Source organism: Talpa occidentalis, unplaced genomic scaffold (assembly GCF_014898055.3).
Source record: "Talpa occidentalis isolate TD23 unplaced genomic scaffold, MPIMG_talOcc4v2.1 talOcc4.2, whole genome shotgun sequence".
In the NCBI taxonomy this organism is placed as follows: domain Eukaryota; kingdom Metazoa; phylum Chordata; class Mammalia; order Eulipotyphla; family Talpidae; genus Talpa; species Talpa occidentalis.
Genome location: NW_023602073.1, coordinates 95136145 through 95162428, shown reverse-complemented (window position 1 = coordinate 95162428; position 26284 = coordinate 95136145). Strand labels below are relative to the sequence as shown.

General features: G+C 35.0%; 1 protein-coding gene across 4 annotated transcripts in view; it reads left to right on the top strand.

The window, feature by feature from the left end:
- The window catches only part of RNGTT (RNA guanylyltransferase and 5'-phosphatase), a 296605-nt gene that overhangs the window by 168413 nt on the left and 101908 nt on the right, over positions 1-26284 (top strand). For all 4 annotated transcript variants that reach the window (XR_008553280.1, XM_054699028.1, XM_037520092.2 and 1 more), the window contains one exon: positions 10615-10683. Coding sequence is in view for 3 of the 4 variants with exons in the window: in XM_054699028.1 (XP_054555003.1) it covers positions 10615-10683 (69 nt within the window). In the remaining variant the exon portion in view is untranslated. The remainder of the gene's footprint in view (positions 1-10614; positions 10684-26284) is intronic.

Sequence of the window (26284 nt, the reverse complement as noted above, 5' to 3'; positions counted from 1 at the left end):
ATTTTATTCAAAATTTCAAAATTATTGTTGTTTTCTATACATCTGTGTAACTTAATTTTATAATAATCTTGAGGGGAAAGCCAGCTGTGTGTTTGATTCCCTTCTCAGTTTTGACTTTATTTTTGTGAGCATTACCAAATTTCTTATTTCTCCGTTTGCCCAGAAGAAGAACTGGAGTTCTGAAGAATTGCCTTGTGTTTCTTGGATGAAACAGCACCTAACAGAATGTTTTCAGATTTTGAGTTTGTCAAATTTTTCCCCCTTTCCATTTTTTTTCTTACTTATAGCTTTTTTCCCTCAGTGGTTAGAGAATGTAGTTGGTACAATCTTTTTCTCTAGGAGTTTACTAGAGGTTTTTTTTTTTTTTATTGCTCATCATATTTTGCCTAGAGATGATAACTTTTGCTTTTCTCCTAATACAGTTTTGGCTAATATTTAAAAAAATTAATTTAGCATGTTTCTTTCTTCTGCATATTTTACCTTTTATGCATTTCATGTCTTCTGTATTGTGTTATTGGAGATCTTAAAATTTACTATTTTCACCCATCTTTTTTTTAGCTTACCCGATTCTACTTATTTTTAGTGTGGGTTTTCCCCCAGAAACTTACTGCGAATATAACTCACATGCTTTCTAAGATTTAGCAAGTATTTTCTTTATATACTGTTTTTAAATAATTTTTTTCTTAGGTAAATAATGGATATACTGAAATGTCATAAATTTGCTGTTTCCAAAATTTTCATGAAATAACCAGACTTCTGAAACTCATACAAATCCATAAAACTACCAGAATTACAAAAGCCAGATTCTCTGTATACCCTCTTAATTTTTATCCCATGTCCCGTTCTCTCCAGGAATAATCACTATCTTCATTTCCATCACAATACACATGTATCATCTGAGTATATCATAATTTCTCCTTTCTGCTGGTATTTGGGTTGTTTCTAGTTTTGGGCTTTTACACATAGTGTTTGCTGTGAACATTAGGGTGCGCATGTGAATGTTACTTTGTAATGTATATTAACTCAGGAGCAAAATAGCAAACAGGCCTGAATATATGGTCTGTTTGAAACAATACAAAAGACTCTTAAAAGAATGCTCAAACAGAGCTCACAGGGTGAGAAGGGATCAAGGTAGGGAACAGGTCACACTGTTAATGGGTTCTCACCCACGCACACAATTGCAAGACCACTAAGATTCAGGGTCCACGATAGTGATTATTTAACAAGATATTGGGAGACGGGGCTTCCTCACCCCTCCCTGGCCTGGTTGCATGGGCCTGCGAGTCCCACTTTATTTCTGTTTCTCCTCAACAAACTTTTTTCTTTCTCTAAACAGTCCCCCTCCCCCCCAAAAAAAGATACTGGGAAAAGGAAAATTTGGGGGGAGGGCCACAAATGGCCAGCTGTCTCACCCTCAGACAATGTCTGCTGTGTCTAGCAGTTCAAAACAGAGGTGGCTTGTGGAAGAGGCAACACTGCAGCAGAAATAGCAGTTTGAAGCCTGAGCTGGCTGTTGAACCAGGCAATGATGTAACCAACACCACCAGTAAGTGGGTGGTGCCAGAGAACCAGAGGCTATGGTCAGCTCTTTGAGATTCTAGGCCACACTGGGCCAAGCCTGTCGGTGCTCCTTGTCAGAGGTAGGGTTGGAGGCAGGTGCAGTTGCCAAGTCTGTGTGAAGATCTACAGAGATGTGGAGGTCTAGAAGTCTATGAAATCTGTGCAGTCCATGGAGTCCATGAAGGTCTATGAAGGTCTGGTGCATCCCATGGAAGGTTGATTGCTCAGTGCATCTTTCTCTTCTGAGGCTGGGAGCAGAATCCTTCGAAGGTGGTCTGATGAATACTACTTCTTCAAAGGTTGCAGCAATGTTCTTTGAAGGTGGTCCAGTGAATCCTTCGTCTCTCTTGAGAAGCTGGTTGCACACAGATTCATCTGTGTCTACAGGTGGTGGGCCATAGCTTCATCCCCCAAAAGTCATCTTGCCCCCTGGCCTCTGGAGGCCATGGGGATTCAGTTACAACTTGAATTATGACAAAGATGATAGTGGGGAAGGAATGGGTCTGTTCAAAATGTAGTGTTGGGTCAGTTGGACACCTTCTCCTTTATGTTGTTGAGAAAAATTGGCCTATATATTTACTTTCTTATATTTAAAAAAATTAATATATATTTTAAATTGCTTATGTTTCTAGAAAGTTGAACTGAAAGTACAGAGAATTCCCATAGGCCCTGTCTTTTCCTAGCAGTTTTCTCTGTTATCATCTAGCATTAGAATTTGTTACAGTTGATAAACTGTATTAATATTATTATTAACTAAAGTCCTTAATTTGCTTTAGGATGAACTGCTTGTGTGTTATATGAATTTGGACAAATGCATAAAATGTCATGTATCTCCCATTACAGTATTATACAAAATAATTTCACTGCTCTAAAAAATTATTGTATTATACCTATTGAACCCTTTCAGCTTCTAACATTCATTGGTCTTTTTCCTGTCTCTGTACTTTGTCCTTTCCAGAAAGCCATGTAGTTAAAACCGTAAATAACCATATCAAGATTGTCTTCTTTCACTTACTCTTATGCATTCAAAATTTTTCTGTATCTTTTTGTGGCTTGGTAACTATCCCCTCCCTCCCGCCCTCCTTCCCTCCTCCTTCATTTTTTAAAGCACATTTAGGTTCACAGTAAAATTGAGTGGAAAATACAGAGCTTCCCATATACTCCCACTGTTACACAACTCAGTGTCTGTGCTTTGCCTGTTGATCCCTTTCTCCTTCCTAAGTCCTGACAGCCATTAATCTTTTTACTGTCTTTACTTTTTCATTTAACATGTTCCAGAATGTCTTAAGGTTGGAATCACACAGTATGTAACCTTTTCACATTTGCTTCTTTTACTTAGTAATGTACATTTAAGTTCCCCCATCTCCTTTTATAGCTTGTCAGATCATTTTCTTTTAGTGCTGAATAATATTTCCATTGTACAAACATTGTACCATGGTTTCTCCATTCACTTACTGATGGGCATTTTGGATGCTTCTCAGTTTGGCAATTGTGAGTAAAGCTGTTGTAAATATCCTTGTGCAAGTTTTTGTGTGGATATAAGTTTTCAGTTCTTTTGGATAAATACCAAGGAGCATAATTGACTGTATTGTGTGGTAAGATTATGTTCAGTTTTGTAAGAAATCACTAAATTGTCTTCCAGATGGCCGTACCATTTTGTATTCCCTACCACCAATGTATGAAAGTTCCTGTTGTTTCACATCTTCTCCAACATTTGTTGTTGTCAGTGTTTTGGATTGGGCAGTCAAATAGATGTGTAGTGGTATCGCATTGCTTTTTAATTTGTGATTCCCTAATGACATCAAATGTTGAATATCTTTTTATATGTTTACTTGCCATCTGTATATCTATCGTGGTGAATTGTTTGTTGGGTTCTTTTACCATATTTTAATTGGGCTATTCATTTTCTTATTGAGATTTAAGAGTTCTTGGTATATTCTTGAAAACAGTTCTTTATCGGATGTGTCTTTTGCAAATATTTCTCTCAGAATGTGTTTTCATTCTCTTGACATTGTCTTTATAAGAGCTGAAGGTTTAAATTTTGAAGACGTCTAATCTATCAGTCTAAATTGTATAATTAGGGAAATAGCAGTGACAAAAACTTGTAATGAGTTCAGGCCAACTGTTTCTCACAAGGTTATTGTCATTCAGATATTAGCCCCATGTTTGGGATCTCTAGCCATCTTTACTTATGTCAAGTTAATGATTAAAAGTTCTTGAGTCCCCAGGGGCTCAGGTTTGATAATTCATTAGTGATTTACAGAACTCAGAAAAACACTGTACTTATGATTATAGTTTTACTTAAAACAGAAGGAGGAATTGCATAGGGCAAACTCAGCAAAGCTTCTGGTTGACCTCTCCTGGGGTATCTTGTATAGCACTACCTATGACAGTATTCAAAAAGGAAAAATAATTGCCAGCTGGGGAAGCTCCCTTGAACCTTTGGTGTCCAAAGTTTATAGTGTATTCAGTCACACACTGCCTTCATGATCTACTTTTAGCAAGTCTTCATTCCCTCCTACATATTCAGGCTAGTACATTTAATCTTTGATTTCTGTGGAGGTTAGTAATGTTCCAAAATCTCCATCTTAAATCACACTGGTAGGCTCTCCAGCTGCCAAATTCCTCACAGTATCCAATAGATACTCTTGTCATATGACTTTCTAGGGGCTTAGATACCTTGCTCAATAGTAGATGAGGGCAAAGGCCAAGACCTATCTTTTGGTAAGTTATCTCTTTAACACCCATTTAAACAAAAGATGAATTTTTGAGTGAGAAGTACTGTTTTGCAATTTGCTATGTTGTTCTTTATTTGAAAACCTTATATTTTACAAATAAATGTGATATCTCCTTTATGTTCAAATCACAGCCTCTTCCTACATTTCTTTATCACTTTGATTTTGTCCATTGTGACATTCAGACTAGCTGTTTAGTTTAGATTTATTTTTATTGCCATACTTATGTGTTTATGGCTAAATATCCATTCTATTCTTATATTGTTTCTATAAGTGCTTAATATATGCCATCTAGTAGGTCATGCTTTTGTATCCACATTACCTAAATTTTTTACCAGCTGCAATCTGGGTTAAATACTCTGGAAAATATTTAGGAGAGGTTGCCCAAATAAAAAAGAACTTTAAAAATCCTGCCAAGGAAAGTTGGATTGTAGGCAGTGAGAATCAGTCAAAGATGTTTAGATGTGACTATGACTCATAAATAATTATTTTGCTTAGAAAGTCAGTTCTGGTAGTAGTATGTAAATATGGTTTGGAGAAAGGAAGTTAATCTACAGACAGGATGACCAGTTAGCATCCCATTCCTGAGTTCTCCCCGGAGATAATGAAGGTAAATAAGAGATGGCTTGTGACAAGTGTTTAACAATGAGAAATGATTTTAGCTTTTTTTTTTTAAATACCCCTTTACTAATCTTTACACAAGGTAAATTAACCACTCTTTTCTTAAATATTTTATTTTATATAATTCTTAAGTCATTTTTCATCTTTGTACAACGTATGCATTTTCATTTTGGTTATATTCCCCATACAATTGCATCCCCCCCCTTATTTTGACTCTAGTTCTTCCAATCCCTGCCCCTCCCAAATCCCCCCCCCCCCCCCGCCTCGTAGTGTGTCTCTGGTTTATACTTGCTTGTTGATTTTGATTATTACTTTGCATTGATTTGTCTTTTTCCTGGTCTCTTAATTTAGGTTTTCTAAATTCCTGCTATGAGTGAGACCATCCGGTATTTTTCTTTTTCTTTCTGACTTACTTCACTAAGCATGATCCTTTCTAGCTCCATCCATGTTGCTGCAAACTGCATGTATTTATCTTTTTCGATTGCTGAGTAATATTCCTTTGCATATATGTACCACATCTTCTTGATTCAGTCATCTATTTTTGGGCATTTGGGTTGTTTCCATAGCTTAGCTATTGTAAATAGTGCTGCTATAAACATAGGCGTGCAGGTGCCCTTTGGAATTACTGTTTCTGTGTCATTGGAGTAAATACCTAGGAGTGGAATTGCTGGATCTTACGGAAGCTCTGTGTTTAATAGGTCAAGAAATTTCCACACAGCCTCTCCATAGTGGTTGGACCAGTTTGCACTCTCACCAACAGTGCAGGAGAGTTCCTTTTTCTCCACAACCTCGCCAACATTTGTTGTTGCTAGTTTTTTTCATATGTGCCATTCTCACTGGTGTAAGATGGTATCTCATGGTAGTTTTGATTTGCATTTCCCTGATTACAAGTGATGTTGAACATTTTTTCATATGCCTGGTGGCCATTTGCATTTCCTCTTCAGTGAAGTTTCTTTTTAGCTCTTCTGCCCATTTTTTGACAGGATTATTTTCTTTGTTGTTGTTGAGTCTCATCAGCTCTTTGTAGATTTTTGTGATCAGTCCTTTATCATGATCACAAAACTGTGCAAAAATGTTCTCCTAGTCGGTGGGGTTTCTCTTTGTTTTTGTTATTGTCTCTTTTGCTGTGCAGAAGCTCTTTAATTTGATGTAGTCCCAGCTGTTGATCTTTGCCTTCACTATCACTGCTTTGGGTGATGTGTCTGTAAAGATGTCTTTGATGTGCATATCACGTAGTGTTTCACCTATATTTCCTTCTATGTATTTTATGGTTTCAGGTGTTATGTCTAGTTCTTTAATCCATTTTGAGTTGGATTTTGTGCATGGTGTGAGGTAGTAGTCAAGCTTCATTCTTTTGCGTGTAGCGACCCAGTTTTCCTAGCACCATTTATTGAACAAACTTTCTTTGCTCCAATGCATAGTCTTTGCTCCTTTGTCAAAGATTAGTTGACCATAAATCTGTGGGTTTATTTCTGGATTTTCTATTTGATTCCATTGATCTGTATGTCTGTTCTTGTTCCAATACCATGCAGTTTTGATGATTATGATTTTGTAGTATAGTTTGAAGTCTGGGAGTGTGATGCCTCCATTCCCTTCTTTTTTTTTTCAGGAGAGCTTTGGCTATTCGGGGTTTTTGGTGATTCCATATGAATTTCATCAATAATTGTTCTATTTCTTTGAAGAATGACATTGAAATTTTTATTGGAATAGCATTGAATCTGTATATTGCTTTTGATGGGATGGCCGATTTAATAATGTTTATTTTTCCAATCCATGAGCAGCGGATGTCTTTCCATTTCTTTGTGTCTTCTTCTATTTCTTTTTTTTTTTTAAAGATTTATTTATTTATTTATTCAAGCACTGGGTACAGTCAGAAGCGCGGGAGGGTGAGAGAATTCACCAGAGTCAGAGCGGGGAGCAGAGCAGGCAGAAGGACCGAAGTACACTGCTGAGGGGAGCAGCGGGCAGCAGGAAAGGTCTGCGCACCATGTGGGACCCTCCTCCGGTGGCCGGGAGCAGCCGGGGATCAAACCGGCGCTGCAGAGGCAGCGGGCAGCTTCGCAGCCCAGCGCTCAACCTCTGCGCCACCCGGGAGGCCCTCTTCTTCTATTTCTTTGAACAGTGTTTATAGTTTTCTTAGTATAGGTCCTTTACCTCTTTTGTTAGATTTATTCCCAAGTATTTGATTTTTTTTTGTTTTGATAATAAAAGGGATGGTTTTTTTTTTTGATTTCTTCTTCAGATTTATTGTTTGTGTAAAGGAAGGCTGCTGACTTTTGTGTGTTGATTTTGTATCCTGCCACTTTACTGAACTGATTGATTAGTTTAATTAGTTTTCCTGTAGAGTTTTTGGAGTTCTCTATTTATATTATCATATCATCTGCAAATAGTTATAGTTTGACTTCTTCCTTTCCTATTTGGATTCCTTGTATGTCTTTCTCTTGTCTTATTGCTCTGGCTCGGACTTCCAGGATTATATTGAAAAACAGTGGTGAGAGTAGACATCCTTGTCTTGTTCCAGATCTTAATGGAAATGCTTTCAGCTTTTCGCCATTGAGAACGATACTGGCTGTTGGCTTGTTATGTATGGCCTTTATGATGTTGAGGTATGTTCCTTGTATCCCAAGAATTTCAAGGGCTTTTATCATGAATGGGTGTTGCACTTTGTCGAAAGCTTTCTCAGCATCTATTGATATTATCATATGGTTTTTATATTTCTTTTTGTTGATGTGTTGGATAACGTTGATTGATTTTCGGATGTTGAACCATCCTTGTGTCCCTGGCATGAATCCTACTTGGTTGTGTTGAATTATCTTATGGATACATTGTTGGATTCTGATAGCTAAAATTTTGTTGAGGATTTTTGCATCAGTGTTCATTAGGGAGATTGGCCTGTAGTTTTCCTTTTTTGTGTTGTCCTTGTTCGGTTTTGGTATTAGTGTAATGTTGGCTTCATAGAACGTGTTTGGTATTATCCCTTCTCTCTCATTTTTTGGGAAGAGTTTGTGAAGGATAGGCACTAATTCATCTCTGAATGTTTGGTAGAATTGATTTGTAAATCCATCAAGTCCCGGGCTTTTGTTTTTGGGAAGGTTTTTGATTACCATTTCAATTTCGCTGCTTGTAATTGGTCTGTTTAGGTGTTCTGTTTCTTCTTTATCTAGCTTTGGGTGATTGTAGAGTTATAGGAATTTGTCCATCTCCTCTAGATTGTTGAACTTGCTTCCATATAGCTGTTCATAGTAGTTTCTGTTTATTCTTTTAAATTAACTACTCTTAAACCTATCTTACAATTTATATTTTTGTTCCACTCAAGTTCTTGGGATAATAAATTCCATGTGTTTTCTGCCTAACTTATGCTTTGTTTTGTATCAGATTGTTTTTATCTGTCCTATCATGATTCTTTATCCAAACATGGATTCTGAAGCTGAATGATATGGGTTTCCAGTAACTTGCATTGTGACCTTGGGCAAGTTCTAAACTTCACTTTAAAATGTGTATAATATTGAATGCTGTTTCATTTGATTGGTATGAAGCTAAAGTGATGTAATATATGAAGTGTTGTTAGAACAGTACGTGATGTATAGTGTTAGATGTGTTACCTCTCTTCCTCTTCCTGGCCTCTCTCTCTTTTTCCACTGTCATGGATATGTAATTAGTAATCAGTTAACATTTGAATAAAACTGATTCATGGAGGAAAATGTAATTGCTTTTCTAGTCCCTCAAATTACTTAAACATCTCTATTAAACACACTTACTCTAAAATGACTATTTTACGTAGTTCCACATTAATCAGAAGTCATAAACTTGTAGGCATCATGAAAGTTAACATCATATAGTACTTAAAACATTGAATTTACGTAGATAAGGAGTCCCTCTCTAGCTCCTCATAGCTCTCAGAAGTCCCTAATTTGTCATAGGCAGTCCTGTTCAGATTTAGGACCTGGCAACCTGTAGGCATTTACGTTTGGTACCTCCACACTAGCCTCTGACATAGCTTTTCCAGGCTAGAGACAGATGGATATCTCTTAAACACTTAGAAACTAGGATTGCTCTTATTTTCTTTTCTGAACTGCCTTCAGTTTAGTGAAATTACAAATTTTGAAGAAAAGAAATGGCAGAGAAGCTGAAGTCACAGTTTGGGAGGAGAATCACAGATTTTGTTGCAAGTGAAATATGCTTGAAATTTAGTTGTTACTTTTGGTTTGCAAATCTCCCCCCAACTGTAGTAGTTACAGGAGATTGTGACTGAAAAAAAGAGATGTATAAGTCACAGTCATAGCCAACATTTTAGATACACATATTTGAATCCTAGAACTGTCCTGAATGTTCTGCTCATTGGACAGACTCTGTATAATATGACATTACCTGACTCTGACAGTGTGTTCTTTTTTTGTCCCTGAAATGTAGAAATCAATGATTAGAGCCTCCATCAGTGATATTCATGTTCAGTTCTTCAAAATAATAAAAATCTGTGAAGAGGAGCATTAAAAACCACTTGCTCAGAACTAATGAGAGAGCACTGGACCTATAATTGGTCAGATATGGCATTAAAAAAACTGTTATTTGTGTTTTGTACTATGTATCCCTAGTAATGCATTCTCTGCTTGAAAAATTGATTTAAAAAACCAAAACCAAAAAAGAATGACAAAGGTTAAATTATCTGCTTGAGGTTTTGGGGAAAACATAGAATATGTAGTTTTGAATTACAATCCCCATGTCTGAACTAGTTTATGATAACAAAATCTCAGCTGCATCCCCAGCCTCCTGTCCTTCTCTGCCAATCCCCACTCAAGTTTCTCTGCCATCTCCTTTTTTTGTATGCGTATTTTGCATTCTATTTATTAGGTCACAGAGTTTCTACTCTCACTTTGCTTTTAACCTGTCTTTTTATGTTGGCTCAGCAGTGCATTTAAAAATACATTTTTAATATTTTATTCATCATTTTGGTTGTTGTAGTTAGACTTTATACTTTTTATTTTTTTATTTAAATTTTATTTTTATATTCCCCATACAATTACAACCCACTTATTTTGACCCTGATCCCTCCTTTCCCTGCCCCCCACCCCCCATAGAGTGTCTCTGGTTCATAGTTGTTTGTTGATTTTGATATTTTCTTTCTTATAGTTATTCTTTTTCCTGGTCCCTTATTTAAGTTTTCTAGATTCCTGCTATGAGTGAGACCATAGTTTGTTTTTTTTTTAAAGATTGATTTATTTATGCATACAAGAGCTGGGGTACAGGCCAGAGGTGCGGGGGGTGAGAGGATCCACCAGAGACAGAATGGGGAACAGAAGAGGCAGACTGACTGAAATACACTGCTGAGGGGAGCAGTGGGTGAGACAGGAGAGGTCTGCTTCACTATCTAGGCTGCTCTCTGGTGGGCCGGGGATTGAACTTGTACTACAGAGGCTGCGGATTGCTTCATAGTGCAGTGCTTAACCCCTTGCGCCATCAGGGAGCTCCCAGACTTTATACTATTATTCAAGAATATCTTGTCTGCTATGGAATGGAGATCTTAATATATTAAAAAAAAAACCTCGTAATATTTTAACTTAGGTCCCTCTGTATCACCCTATTCCCATTTCATATTTTAGTTCTTGAAGCTTAAGGTTTATGTTTTTAGAAAGCTTACAAAAGTTAGGATAGTTTTTGTATTGATTACTGTAATTCTAAAAAATACGTGTTTTTTTTTTAGCTGCTTGAAGGAAATTTTGCCAAAGAAGTCAGCCATGAAATGGATGGACTTATTTTTCAGCCCATTGGAGTAAGTTCATGTGTGTGTGTGTGTACACATTTACATATATACACGTACATTTGTACATTTCTCTCAGCCATATTCATTTAGGGTTGATTACTGCTGTAGGTACTGCTTTTCCTTAAAACAAATTATTCATTATAAAATATTTGTACCTAATATATATCAATATACTAAAATGACAGGTTGCTTTTTACTTAGCTTAAGATTAAACATAGCTATTCATTCTCAGTTCAGTCTTGTAATATTATTTTTTAAGATTCTTGTCAAATGTTAATTTGAAATATAAATTAGAAATTACCAATAGCATTACATAAATGCTAATTTCCTACTATAGCCAAATATACCTTTATGCCTTAGTATTTCTAAAACTTCATTTTGCTATTGATGAGTAAAATTCAGAGTTATTAATACTTGAAGAAAAAGTGAATTTTTTGAATATTTATTCCATGTCAACATTTTTGAAATTCACTGAAGAACTTTCACCTACTTAATAGTCAGATAATATATTTATAGTAAGTCATGATTTACTCTGTAGTAGGGTTTCTCAACCTCAGGGCCACTGATGCTATTGACTAGAGAACTCTTTGCTATGAAGAGCTCTTCTGTGCATAGTAGGATGTTTAGTGACATCCTTGGTCTCTACTCACTAGATGTCAGTACTACCTCTGCCACCTCCCCACCTCCTGGTTATGATTACTAGAAATATGCATAGATATTGCTGATTTTCCTGAGAGCAAAATTGTCCCCACTTGAGAACTGCTGCTCTGTAGAGCAATTCTTCTTAAAGTGTACCCGATACAAGGAATATTAGCATCCCCTGGATACTAGTTATAAGTGCCACTCACCTTTAATTTGCTGATCAGAAACTCTGGAAATGGAATCCAGCAGTTTGTGCTTTCATAAGCTCTCCAAGTGACTTTGATGCATGTTCAAATACGAGACCCAGTACACTGTAGAAAGAGTTATATTTCACTTGCTACACCTCATCACATGCAGCATTTTGCCTCATTAATTCTGTCGTAGAATTAGGGTGTGAGCTAGTTGTGAAGTTATATTTAGAGACATCAAGCTAGGTGCTTGGAGAAAATGGAATGGAACTAATATTTTGAATACTATTAAACACAGTATTTTACATGCTTCACATAAATAGTATAACTTTGCTTTTATGCAAATTTAGATGTTATTTGACATGTGATTGACTTCTGTCTTTCTCCCATATCCTTCCTTCCCCCAAAAAGTGAGTGAACAATCTTTTGTGTTTGAGGAGATGATGGAGGAAAGGTAGAGACCTGGGATATAAATTGTACAAAATACTATCTTAGGAAGATGGAAGTTAAATCTTTGAATGTCAATAATTTCTAGGTCTAATCTTCCTAGACTAAAAGAAATAAAATTTGTACAACTATGTGTTAAACTCATGGTTCAGACCCATACATGTATAACATTTTTCATATGTGTAAGACAGGTGTCCTTAAAAATATGTGAATCTCTTTCTGGGATGTCTAGTATAATCAGTTGACTTATTAGTCTGTTTCCATTCTATTGGGTTGTTGGAAAAGTCGTGATGTATTTTTTTCTGTTTTTTCAAGCAAAAATGCATCATGACTTTATTAACAGTGACTTTGTAATTACTGTCTGGTAAGTCATGTTTTTTTTTGGCCAGGATTTTCTTAAACATTTGGTTTAACATGTAAGTTTCAACATAAGTTTCTCAGGGTACAACAATTCTTGTTAAGAAATTAATTGAATTGCTTTGAATTTAGATTAATTTGGAGAATATCAACATGTTTACAATGTTAAATATCTTCTTGAATAAAGTATAGGTCTTTCTGGTTCTTGAAATAGACTTTAATTATTCAGGTTATTTATATCTAGATTTTTTCCTGTTTTTATAAAAAATGATGTCTTTAAAAAGTTTGATCCTTGTGGATTGCCACACTGCTAATTTAAGTAGTTGGTTCAACCACCTTGCTATACAGTCTTAGTTCTAGTGATTGTTTAATTTTTATGTATTGGCTTTAACAATAGCTGATTGGATGAGCAGATATTTATGCCTTGATCTCAACTTGAAAATGAGGCTGAATTTTCTCCATGCAGTATGTTTTTGGTAGACTTCTGTTTGATGTCCTTTGTCATATTAAAAAAAAAAAATGTATGTTTCTAACCGCCCCCCCATATTAAAAAGCTTTGATAGTTAAAGACCTCTTCTGTGTCTGTTGAGATTATCATGCCATTTTCCTTTTTATAATATTTATGTTGCAGATTACTATGATTTTCTTATGTTGATCCTTTCTTGCATTCTGGGATTAATAATAATACTCTGTCCACCCACCCGTCCACCCAGCCACCTACCCATCTATCCATCCATCCATCCATCCATCCATCAATAGATAGATATGAATAATTTTTAAATGTACCTTTAGATCTGGGTGTAATAATTTCTTAAGGATTTTACTACTTTATTTCTTACAATTTTCCCCTCTTTTTTGTATGTGAAAAGATTATATTGTATTTCCATATTATTATGGGAAAAATTTTGTAAGTTCCGAATAATACATTACACATGCTGATGATTTTTCTTTTTCTTTTATATATATTTTACATCATTCTTCATTTTTGTACAGTGTATGCTTTCTCCTCTCAGGTGTATTCCCTGTGAGATTCCCACCAGAATGTAGAGGAAACAAATAAGGGATCAGGGGCAAAAAGTAATTATAATAAATTAAAAATCAAAATCAACAGGCAACTATAAATCAGAGACATTCTGCAGGAGAGGAGGATGGAGAAGGATCAAAACGGGTGGGAAGAGCAAAAGGGATAACTATGGTGATGGCACATGATTTTTAAAAAAATTTTTTGAGCAATCATTTGATTTATAAAAAGATGCAACAAAATTTTAAATGATGTAAAATAACCTTTTCAAAACAATATCACAAAGTGGGTTTATTTAACCATATTCAGGTCATAACAGAGCAGATAGATGATTGTAGCAGTAATTCATGCTCACAACATGTTTAATGAATTGGCAACAAAGAAAGTTGGTTGAAGGTAGCCAGAGGAACTTTGGCTCTTGAGAATTAGAACAGAGGCTTTCTCTAATCACTTGCATCTACTCCGTGTTGTATCTATGATTAGAAATGTACATGATAGGAACTCTAGGAATCTTCTGGATTCTGGATTCTTCCTTTAAGGTTTGGGTCCACTGTGGCTACAATGTAGCACTTTTTTGTGCTGAGCTCTTTTCAGGTTTTAACTTTTTTCTCATCTCTGAGACTAAGCATTGGCTTTCTGATCGCATGCTTCCTTGGTTCTTTTGCTCCCCTTATCCACACTGTATTTCTGTTTCTTCTTGCTATGTTCCCATGATTTTGAAAGTCAATTAAAATATCATGACTTATCCTAAAAAATAAAGCACCCAAAGTGGCATTCCTAGAATGTAATATTTTTCTGCTGTTTTTTTTTTTTCTTTTCCCTCCCTATTTCTACAGAATGTATTTATGCTGCTCTTTCTTGGTTTTCTGTTTTATATATGATTTGCTGCTTACTACTAATAAAGTATTATAAAGTACAGCATATAAGACTTATGGGTCATTGTTTTGTGTGAAACCTAATGTTCTTTTCTAACTTTTCTCTTTGATAGTTGTTACAATTAATTGCCAAATAGATTTAGAAATAAAGTCACTCAAATGATTATTTTCAAAGTAAGAAAGATCTTGAACATGCTTTTATTTATGACACTTAAGAAGTAGTGACCACCTCACAAGGTATCCATTGATAATGTTTTTTATTTCACAAATCTATGGGCTTCTCTAAGGTTATTAATGCTTTTCTTTCTTATTTATCTTTAAATGTCCAGTGTCTAGGATAGTGTTTGGCATACTAGGTCTAGACAGATTTTTTTTTTTAAATGAAAATGTATCTTGTCTTTCTTCACTAATCTTTTAGACTTGACAGATTTTATATTTTACTACTGTAGGCAAACATTTTTTAAATTTAAAACTGCTTTATTTTCCTTGTTGCATGTGTACATGTATAATCTAATATATGCTATATCTTACTAAAGAAAATTTGCGTGACTTTCTTTACATTCTTTTGTTCTTTACAACATCCAGAATGCAAACACTCGTTCTTCATGAAACAATAACATGAGCTTTGCTACTTGCATATTTTCTTCAGAGACTTCCCAGTGGGTTAGGAAAGGTCCTTTGGTTAAGACAAACCACTAAGTATCTCGTTGACTCTAGTTCATCATCTGTAAAATGTATATAACTCTTAAGAGTTTAGCTCGGAAATTATGTGATGATCTTAGATGATTAATGTATGTGATATAAACTAATATTTAATCATTCCTTCTTATTGTCAGTTTCTGTGAAAGTATATCAGGTAAAGAATTTTTAATAAAAGAGAATACTTATTTTACTTTTCCTAAAGCAATTTATTTTGAATGGAAATTTAGACATCAATTTGCAATCGATGAAATAGATTTCTTATGAAGTTTATGCTGTCACTCTTGCATGAATGTATTTCTATTTTTTTTCTTGGCTATCATTTCAATAGAATTTTCATTTTTACACACTTTACCGCTTAACTTATTAAGATTGTTCAGTATATGGAATGGCACAAAAAAGATCACATTTTGTTCATCAGTGATGATATTTGTCAGTTTCTTATTAATTTAGCACAATAGATTCTTAGTGTATATCTACAAAAGATACCTTTCATTAGAAAGATATTTCACACCTGCCTATTTTGATAGAAGTTTGATTGGTAGTAGAGCACTATACTGTACTAGTATTAGTTTTTCTTTGGCTGTTCATTTTCATTTTCCATGAAATTTTAATAATTTCTGTCTTTTTGATACATTTCATCTATAATTTCTCATGATAATTTCCTCTCTAATTTTTTATTTCTTTTTTTAAAGATTTATTTATTTATGCATACAAGAACTGGGGTACAGGCCAGAGGTGTGGGGGGTGAGAGGATTCACCAGAGACAGAGTAGGGAACAGAACAGGCAGACTGACTGAAATACACTGCTGAGAGGAGCAGTGGGCAAGTCAGGAGAGGTCTACTGCACCATGTGGGTTGCTCCCTGGCCGGCTGGGGATCGAACTTGTGATGCAGTGGCTGCGGATAGCTTCATAGACTGCATCTTAACCCCTTGTGCCACCAGGGAGGCCCTAATTTTTTATTTCTTGAAGGTACACCCTTATCTACTCTGTTCCTCTTAATTTTTACCCTATAAAATACCTTTTACAGTGTTTGCAATGTGCCCTTTGGTGGGACTGCTGTTTATAGACTGGCATCTGACTGTAGGAAGGATATGGCTCTTAGTCACATGTCTATCCAATCTATTTAATTCAGTGACTCTTTTGCATCCCTACTTATTTGTGTTAAATCTTCTAAAGAATATTCTGCATATAAAATTATATTTATTTGCTATTTAGAATAATCTCCACTTAGCACGAATCCATTTGTGGTAAGCATGAGGCAAATTTCTCACTCAAATGTAAAGTTTCATTATATTCAACTTTGTACCTTGTTATTTATTTTCATTATTTTGCTTTTGCAATTTCAATTTGATTTTTCTGTTCTTGACTTAATGTGTCCTCAGTTTTGGTCACCATTACAGAAATGGTCCTTTGTATTCCATTTTCAAGCTTTTGCTATGCCAGAGCCCCTGGAGAGACTGTACTTAACTTCTACGCAGAGATTTATGACTTTTCTACCTCTTTTAGGAAATGAAAATAGAAATTTCTGCTAAATAAGTAAGCTTTAATAAAATTATCAAATACTAGTTACAGTGTTATGCTAAAGAAAGCAGAGTTTAAGATATTTTTCTAATAATTCCTGATTTATGATTTCTTTTTATGGTTTTCAAAGAAGAAAAAAACAAGTTTTTTCCTTACTGTAATTCTTTGGGATTGAAACTACTGTGTTTATACATTGTCATCAGTTCCTTTTCTTTACCAGGTATAATGACCTTTTATGATTGCTATTGCATATTCAAAGAAAGACCTTAATTTTCCTTTTCAGCTGCTTTGTGCCTTCTATATGAGGAGGTAAGAAGTGAGCTGATTACAGACAGGTGTAGCTTCCAATGATGAGAGTGGGTATGGTTTTAGATGGTCCAGGAACCAGAACATTAAATGACAGTGCATCACACCATGAGAAATTTAATTCTCTTCCAGTTTTTATTCATTCTCTCACTTTATATGGAGAAAGGTAGTTTATTTCTAGCTTTTATATCTAAGACTTTGCTAATGTTTACCTTTTCAACAACAACAACAAAAGTGTTGTTATGCTATTCAATAGGGCAAAACAGTTACTGGATTTTAGTATTGAATCATCTCCATCATTTCTACTTTTAAGACTGCTTATTTAGGATAAGTTGTATTAATTTCTGAGGGCTGCTATAACACATACCACAAACTTGGTGCCTTAAAATAACACACATTTATTCTATTATAGTTTGAGGTCAAAGAATCAGTTTCACTGGTTTGATATCAAAGTGTTGGCAGGCCCATGTTCCCTCTGGTTGCTCAAGGCAAAAAATCCATTGATTTTATTGCCATTTTTGGCTTTTAGAGCTCTACTTTCCTTGACGTGTGCTCCCTTCTTCCATCTTCAAAACTAGCAACAAGACAGCTTGCTTCAGTGGTTACATTGCCATCTTCTGTGTAAAATTTTCCACTGCTTCCCTCTTAGAAAGACACTTGTAATTGCATGTAGGTTCCACTTATAGTCAAAAATAATTTCACCTATTCATGGGTGATATGGTGGTGTGAGATTTATGGGCATTGCACCTGAGGGGAGAAATTAAATATTGTACAAAAAATGAACAATGGTGTAAGAAAAAAAAATCTTTCTTAAAAAAAAAAAAGTAGGGCCTCCCTGGTGGCGCAACCTATGAAGCTATCTGCAGCCACTGTAGCACGAGTTCGATCCCCTGCTGGCCAGGGAGCAACCCACATGGTGCAGCAGACCTTTCCTAACTCGCCCCTGCTCCCCTCAGCAGTGTATTTCAGTCAGTCTGCCTGTTCTGTTTCCCACTCTGTCTCTGGTGAATCCTCTCACCTCCTGCATCTCTGGCTTGTAACCCAGCTCTTGTATGCATAAATAAATAAATCTTAAAAAAAAGTATACAAAAACAAGACCAATATTATCTCTCTCTCTCAATATGCTTAATTTGATCACACCTGCATAGTCTCTTTTGCCTTATCAAGGTGACATTCACTGGATATCTTTGGGGTCCATTATTTAGCCTGCCATAGGTAGTTTGATATGTTTTTTAATATTCATTGACCCTAATACTTAGTGAAATTTTTGTTTGTTTTTGTAGCATATAAAAATTACCTTCCTCTGTTAGATTTTCTATTTAAAGTAAGATCTAAATGAGAAGTTTAGTACCCTTAATCAGGCCCCAAATTTTTAAATGTAATTTCTTATTTATCTTTTGGGGAGTCTAAAACCTTTTGATCAACTCAAACCTTAATAATTAACTGCAGGCAGAGTAAGTGATGGACACCTAAAATGAAATAATACAATTTATTACAGGTAACCTGTATTTTTTTTTAATCAGGTTAAAATGTGTTTAAGTTTTTCACACTTTATTTTATGTTGGGGGGTATCCAAATGTTAGAATCTCTAGTTCTTTCCTCTAGAATTCCTCAGCATACCCAGAGACCAATCCACCAATCTCTTGGTTGGTGGCATCTGCCTGGCTGTTGGTATTCTCAGAATCAAGTTGCTAAGGGGTGAAGGTCTGTTCTTCAGCAGTTAATCTTTCTTTGAACTCCTCAGGTTTTAGTTCTCTTGTGCTTTAATCTTCTGGACTGAATCTTCTGTCCTTTCATTTTCGTTAGAATGAACATATATCTTGCCTTTTACCTGGGGTGGAGGTGGTCTAAACACTGTTAATATAGCTTTTCAATCTCTATTGCCAAAACAGTCAAACAAGCAAATAATGCAGATGGTACAAACCAACCTTTCCTAGTCTATCTGCCTCAGTTACTTCAATGAAGAATTGTGATGTCATATTTGAAACCCTGCCCTCTTTCATCCCTCTCATCCATCTCCAAGTCTTACTTTATTTCCTAAATATCTCTTAAATTATTGCCTTTTTTTCCCCATCACTGCTGACACAGCTCTAATATGACAGCATTTATTGCCTCTTGCCTGAGCCATTGGGGTAAAGGCTCCGTAACTGTCATGCAACATCCACACTTGTCTCTGCCCAGTTCTTCCTTTATACTACTTCCAGAATGATCTTTAATCTCTATCGTTTCCCCTTACTTTTAGGTTAAAGGCCAAAATTATATCTGAAGCCATTTATTCTCTTTATGACAATGGTACCTTTTGGTTTCCATATGTAATTTGCTGTTGTCCCAAAAAATGACTAGCATTTTTATTTAAAGGTGACTTACTTACTTTATTCACAAACTGTGTTTTTTAACATTTGACAGTTACAATTGACAGTATACTAAAATATTTTGAGAAAAATTTTTGGTATTTTTTTTAAATGAAAAATTAACTATTTAATGTTTATATTTTATCCTAAGGTATAAAGTTAAAAATTTCATCGGATAGAAGTGATAATTTTCAAATTGAATTTTCTATCTGGTTATTAGTCTATATCATAAACCAGTTAGGTTTTATTAGACTCTTATATGTAAGGTTTTTAATTTTATGGTTTTGTTGACCTCTTAAATTGCACTTTTTTTGTGGTTTATCACCACAAATTGAATATTTGTATTTATTTTTAAATGACTATTTTGAAAGGACATTTTGGCATTTTAATATGGTAGTAGATCTTTTACTTGAAACTCCTAGATCTTTTGATTTAATATATAGAGTTGATAATACTTGTTTACTAAGTTTTATAAAGATTTGATACTTTGTGATAATAGCTGATTAATTTATAACCTTTTAAAAATAATAGTTGATTTTCCTTTATCATATAGACATAGTTTCTAGATAAGAATTTTTGTGCCATTAATTATTGCTCTAAAATAAAAAGTTACATATGATTGAATTACAAAGTTGAGGTAATAATAAAGGTATTGGAAGTATCTGTTTTACTTCAAAAATGACATTGGTTAACTATACTGTAGCTAGTAAAATACAGCACATTTATTTCTATATTGAGCCTATAAGTATTTACTCTCAAATAATGATGATACAATTTTTTGAAAATGTTGTCATCACTATCTTGACTTTCTCTAAGGTGGGTCAGCTTGATTTTATGTCTCTGGCATTAATGAGTTTGCATGTAAATTGAGTCAATTTTGAATTTAATATTGCTTTCTTGTGAAATATTGTTTTTATTAAATCTTTATTTTTGCCAGGTATATTGAATGTTATGGATAGGTTGTAAAATGAAAATTGGAATTAGTCTAATGCCTTCTCTTGAAGTACATGACGAATTAAAGTGGTTTTCCTCTGTAGCAGGGATGATGTTACCATGGTGAGAGCTTCTGTTGCCATGACATTTGCTTGCATATTTTGATAGGTCTTCAGTTGAAGAAGGGCTCTGTTTCCTGGCAGACAGGAGAAGTATCATTCTGTCTTTTTCAAAATGTGTTATCTTTTATTGAAAAATATAATACTTTCCAAAGAATTGTAATAGTGAAGTGCCCAGAAAGAAAGAAAATAGACATTGTTTAGGCTTAATTTGTTCCCTTGATCAACTTTTGGAACACAGCAAGTATTCTCCCTTTGCTTTGTGTAAAGAAGAAAAAGGAGAACGTTGTTTTTCTAAATAAATAAAATATTCACTTTTCCATTGAATTTTGTTGACAAACAGCTTAAGATGAATAATTTATAATCACTTTCATCTGGATGTAGATGTATGATGTTACTGTATATCTAACTAAGACTCTGCTAATGATGATATATTGGTAGCAGAGAAAACAGAAATAAATACAAATAAGGACTTCACAAAAATCAAAGAATTATTAAATTCCAACAGGGTAAATATCAGTGACTTTAAGAATAGTTCATTTTTTTTTTTTTGGTGGGACCCTCGCCAGTGGCCGGGGATTGAACTGGCGCTGCAGAGGCTGTGGGCAGCCTTGCAAACCAGCGCTCAACCGCTGCGCCACCAGGGGAGGCCCCAAGAATAGTTCATTTTTATTGTTAATTTGTGCTTACTGTTGAATGGCAGAATTTGCTTGAGATGGTAGTTTAAGGGTAGATTTTAATGGTAGATTGCAACGTTATGTTAATTTTGATTTTTAACTAAATACAAAAATTTTAGCATGTATTACAAAATACGTTGAAGAGAGTCTTCGTATTTATAATTCTTCCCCCACTCAGTTATGTTATTCTTAGTTTTTAACTTATCTTTTCAAAATTTGTTTTGGATATAATGTATTAATATTTTCTTATCCCTCCCCACTTTTCAAAAAGGTAGCATATTATTTTGCATAATACTTTGCTCTTAAAAATTTGCACAAATATATTTTTTAATGTATATTTTGTTAATGCTGTAATTTTAGCATGGGGACATACTGGAATTAGCTAAACATTAGGGCTTATTACTGACTCCTGTAATCCCTTACGCTTACAGCAATTCAGAAGACAGTATTTAAAAACATATTTTGTCAAATTAGAATAAGGAGATTAAGTCTCCTTTTGATGTCAAAGTTCAGTCATAACTTTTAGTTTCTAATGGTAGACTAAATGTAAAAACTACAAGCTGAAATTTTTTTTTTAGTTACATTTTCTTTATTATTATTATTTTTTTAAATAAATTTTATTTTTATATTCCCCATACAATTGCAACCCCTTTATTTTGACCCCAATCCCTCCCCTCCCCACCCCCCACCCCCTATAGAGTGTCCCATGTTCATAGTTTGTTGATTTTGATTTTCACTTTCTTACAGGTATTCATTTTCCTGGTCCCTTAAGTTTTCTAGATTCCTGCTATGAGTGAGACCATCCGGTGTATTTCTTTTTCTTTCTGGCCTATTTTGCTGAGCATGATCCCTTCCAGTGCCATCCATGTTGCTGCAAATTGCATGTGTTTATCTTTTTTGAATGCTGAGTAATATTCCATGGTGTATATGTACCACATCTTCTTGATCCAGCCATCTATTTTTGGGCATTTGGGTTGTTTCCAAAGCTTAGCTATTGTAAACAGGGCTGCTATAGACATAGGGGTGCAGGTGCTCTTTGGAATTGATGTTTCTGTGTCCTTTGGGTAAATACCTAGGAGTGGAATTGCTGGATCATATGGAAGCTCTATGTTTAGTAGGTCAAGAAATCTCCACACAGCTCTCCATAGTGGTTGGACCAGTTTGCACTCCCACCAACAGTGCAGGAGAGTTCCTTTTTCTCCACAACCTCGCCAACATTTGTTGTTGCTAGTTTTTTTAATATGTGCCTTTCTCACTGGTGTAAGATGGTATCTCATGGTAGTTTTGATTTGCATTTCCCTGATTACAAGTGATGTTGAACATTTTTTCATATGCCTGTTGGCCATTTGCATTTCCTCTTCAGATAAGTTTCTTTTTAGCTCTTCTGCCCATTTGCTGACAGGATTATTTTCTTTGTTGTTGAGTCTCAAGCTCTTTGTAGATTATTGTGATCAGTCCTTTATCATGAGTGTTGTGTGCAAAAATGTTCTCCCAGTCTGTGGGGTTTCTCTTTGTTTTTGTTATTGTCTCTTTTGCTGTGCAAAAGCTCTTTAATTTGATGTAGTCCCAGCTGTTGATCTTTGCCTTCACTATCACTGCTTTGGGTGATGTGTCTGTAAAGATGTCTTTGATGTGCATATCACGTAGTGTTTCGCCTATATTTCCTTCTATGTATTTTATGGTTTCAGGTGTTATGTCTAGTTCTTTAATCCATTTTGAGTTGGTTTTTGTGTATGGTGTGAGGTAGTAGTCAAGCTTCATTTTTTTGCATGTAGCGACCCAGTTTTCCTAGCACCATTTATTGAACAAACTTTCTTTGCTCCAGTGCATAGTCTTTGCTCCTTTGTCAAAGATTAGTTGACCATAAATCTGTGGGTTTATTTCTGGATTTTCTATTTGATTCCATTGATCTGTGTGTCTGTTCTTGTTCCAATACCATGCAGTTTTGATGATTATGGCTTTGTAGTATAGTTTGAAGTCTGGGAGTGTGATGCCTCCATTCCCTTCTTTTTTTTTTTCAGGAGAGCTTTGGCTATTTGGGGTTTTTGGTGATTCCATATGAATTTCATCAATAATTGTTCTATTTCTTTGAAGAATGACATTGAAATTTTTATTGGAATAGCATTGAATCTGTATATTGCTTTTGGTAGGATGGCCATTTTAATAATGTTTATTCTTCCAATCCATGAGTAGGGAATGTCTTTCCATTTCTTTGTGTCTTCTTCTATTTCTTTTAACAGTGTTTTATAGTTTTCTTTGTATAGGTCCTTTACCTCTTTTGTTAGATTTGTTCCCAAGTATTTGATTTTTTTTGTTTTGATAATAAAAGGGATGGTTTTTTGATTTCTTCTTCTTCAGATTTACTGTTTGTGTATAGGAAGGCTACTGACTTTTGCGTGTTGATTTTGTATCCTGCCACTTTACTGAACTGATTGATGAGTTGAATTAGTTTTTCTGTGGAGTTTTTGGGGTTCTCTATGTATATTATCATATCATCTGCAAATAGTGATAGCTTGACTTCTTTTCCTATTTGGATTCCTTGTATGTCTTTCTCTTGTCTTATTGCCCTGGCTAGGACTTCCAGTATTATATTGAAAAGCAGTGGTGATAGTGGACATCCTTGTCTTGTTCCAGATCTTAATGGAAATGCTTTCAGCTTTTCGCCATTGAGAACGATACTGGCTGTTGGCTTGTCATGTATGGCCTTTATGATGTTGAGGTATGTTCCTTGTATCCCAAGAATTTCAAGGGCTTTTATCATGAATGGGTGTTGCACTTTGTCGAAAGCTTTCTCAGCATCTATTGATATTATCATATGGTTTTTATATTTCTTTTTGTTGATGTGTTGGATAACGTTGATTGATTTTCGGATGTTGAACCATCCTTGTGTCCCTGGCATGAATCCTACTTGGTTGTGGTGAATTATCTTATGGATACATTGTTGGATTCTGATAGCTAAAATTTTATTGAGGATTTTTGCATCAGTGTTCATTAGGGAGATTGGCCTGTAGTTTTCCTTTTTTGTGTTGTCCTTGTTTGGTTTTGGTATTAGTGTAATGTTGGCTTCATAGAACGTGTTTGGTATTGTCTATTCCTTCTCAATTTTTTGGAAGAGTTTGTGAAGGATAGGCACTAATTCATCTCTGAATGTTTGGTAGAATTCATTTGTAAATCCATCAGGTCCTGGGCTTTTGTTTTTGGGGAGGTTTTTGATTACCATTTCAATTTCGCTGCTTGTAATTGGTCTGTTTAGGTGTTCTATTTCTTCTTTATCTAGCTTTGGGTGATTGTAGAGTTGTAGGAATTTGTCCATCTCCTCTAGATTGTTGAACTTTTTCCCATATAACTGTTCATAGTAGTTACTGATTATTCTTTTGATTTCTGCTGTGTCTGTTGTGATTTCTCCTCTTTCATTTATGATCCTGTTTATTTGTGCTTTCTCCCTTTTTTCCTTTGTGAGCCTGGCTAGGGGTTTGTCTATTTTATTGATTTTTCCGAAGAATCTGCTCTTGGTTTCGTTGATCTTTTGGATTCTTTTTTTAGTTTCGGTTTCATTTATTTCTGCTTTGGTTTTTATTATTTCTTCTACTGGTTTTTGGGTTTTTTTTGTTGTTCTTTTTCTAGATCTTTGAGCTTCGAGAGTAGGTTGTTTCTTTGAGTTCTTTCTTGTTTCTTTATGTGAGCCTCTATTGCTATATATTTTCCTCTTATTACTGCTTTTGCTGCATCCCATACATTTAGGAAATTGGTGTCTTCATTGTTATTCAATTCAAAGAATTTTTTAATTTCTTCTTTGATCTCCTCATTAGTCCAGTGGTCTTCCAGTAGTGTGGTTTTCAATCTCCATGAGGTAGGAGAGTTCCTTGCCTTCTTTTTATGGTTTATTTCTAGTTTGATGCCTTCATGGTCAGAAAAGATGGTTGGTATGATTTCAATCTTGGTGTATCTGTTGATGTTTGTCTTGTGTCCCAGTATGTGATCGATCTTGGAGAATGATCCATGTGTGCTTGAGAAAAATGTGTACTCCGTTTTTTTTGGGTTTAGTGTTCTATAGATGTCTGTTAAGCCCAAGCGCTCTAGTTCCTTATTTAGAGCTTTAGTGTCTTTACTTGTTTTTTGTCTCGTTGATCTATCCATTGTTGATAGTGGTGTGTTGAAGTCTCCCACTACGTATGCGTTTTCTCTGATGTCTGTTTTCAAAGATGACAATAGTTGTCTGATATATTTCGGTGCTCCTTCGTTTGGTGAATATATGTTAATGAGTGTTATTTCTTCTTGAAGTATTGTCCCCTTGATCATAATGTAGTGATCGTTGGGGTCTCTTTTTATCTTCTTGAGTTTGAAATCTGTTTTATCTGATAAAAGTATAGCTGTTCCTGCTCTCTTTTTTGGTCCATTTTCTTGTAGGATTGTTTTCCATCCTTTAACTTTGAGTCTATTTTTATCTTTTGTAGGTAAATGTGTTTCCTGGAGACAGCAAAAGGTTGGGTTTTGTTTCTTAATCCAGTCTGCGACTCTGTGTCTTTTTATTGAAGAGTTTAGTCCATTTACATTTAGAGTTAATATTGATATGTTAACATCTGTATTTGCCATTGTGTTCGTCTTTCCTTTGATTTTATTTATTTATTCTTTTAATAACTTTTTTTTTTTTGGCCTTCTTTTGTTGTTATTTGTCCCTCTGAGGTTCTGACTTTAGGACTCCTTGTAGTATTTTTTGGAGTGGGGGTTTAGTTGTAATGAAATTCCAGAGTTTCTGTTTGTCTGGGAAGGTCCTTATTCTTTCTTCATAAAGGAAGGAGAGCTTTGCGGGATAGAGTATTCTTGGTTGGCATCTGTTTTCTTGGAGTCTGTTGACTATGTCCCTCCACTCTCTCTTTGCCTGTAGTGTTTCTTCGGAGAAGTCTGATGTCAGCCTGATTGGTTTGCCTATGAATGTTTTCTGTTTCTTCCCTCTTGTCAGCTTCATTATTTTTTCCTTGTCCTGGATTCTTGGGAGCTTTACTATGATGTGTCTTGCTGTATTTTTCCTTTCTTTGTGAAAGTTTGGTGTTCTTCTTGCTTCTTGTATATCAATTTTCAGCTCCTTCTTCCAGTTTGGGAAGTTCTCTTCAATTATCTCCTTGAATATTTTCTCTGTTCCTACCTCTCTCTCCTCTCCTTCTGGTATTCCTGTAACTCTTATATTTCCTTTCCTCATGGCGTCAGATAGTTCCTGAAGTCTTTCTTTGGTGTTTTTCCTTCTTTCTTCTCTTTCCTTTTCTGTTTTGGTTCTTTTTATTTCTGTGTCTTCAAGAGTACTTATTCGTTCTTCCATTTCATCTATTCTGCTTTCATTGCTTTTCCCAGAGTTCTTTAGTGCCTCCATTAATTCTTTGATCTCCTGCATTTCTTTTACTTCCCTCTTTAGGGACTCAATTTCATTCTTCTGATTGTTGATTATTTTTCCCTTATCATTGTTTTCCTTTATGA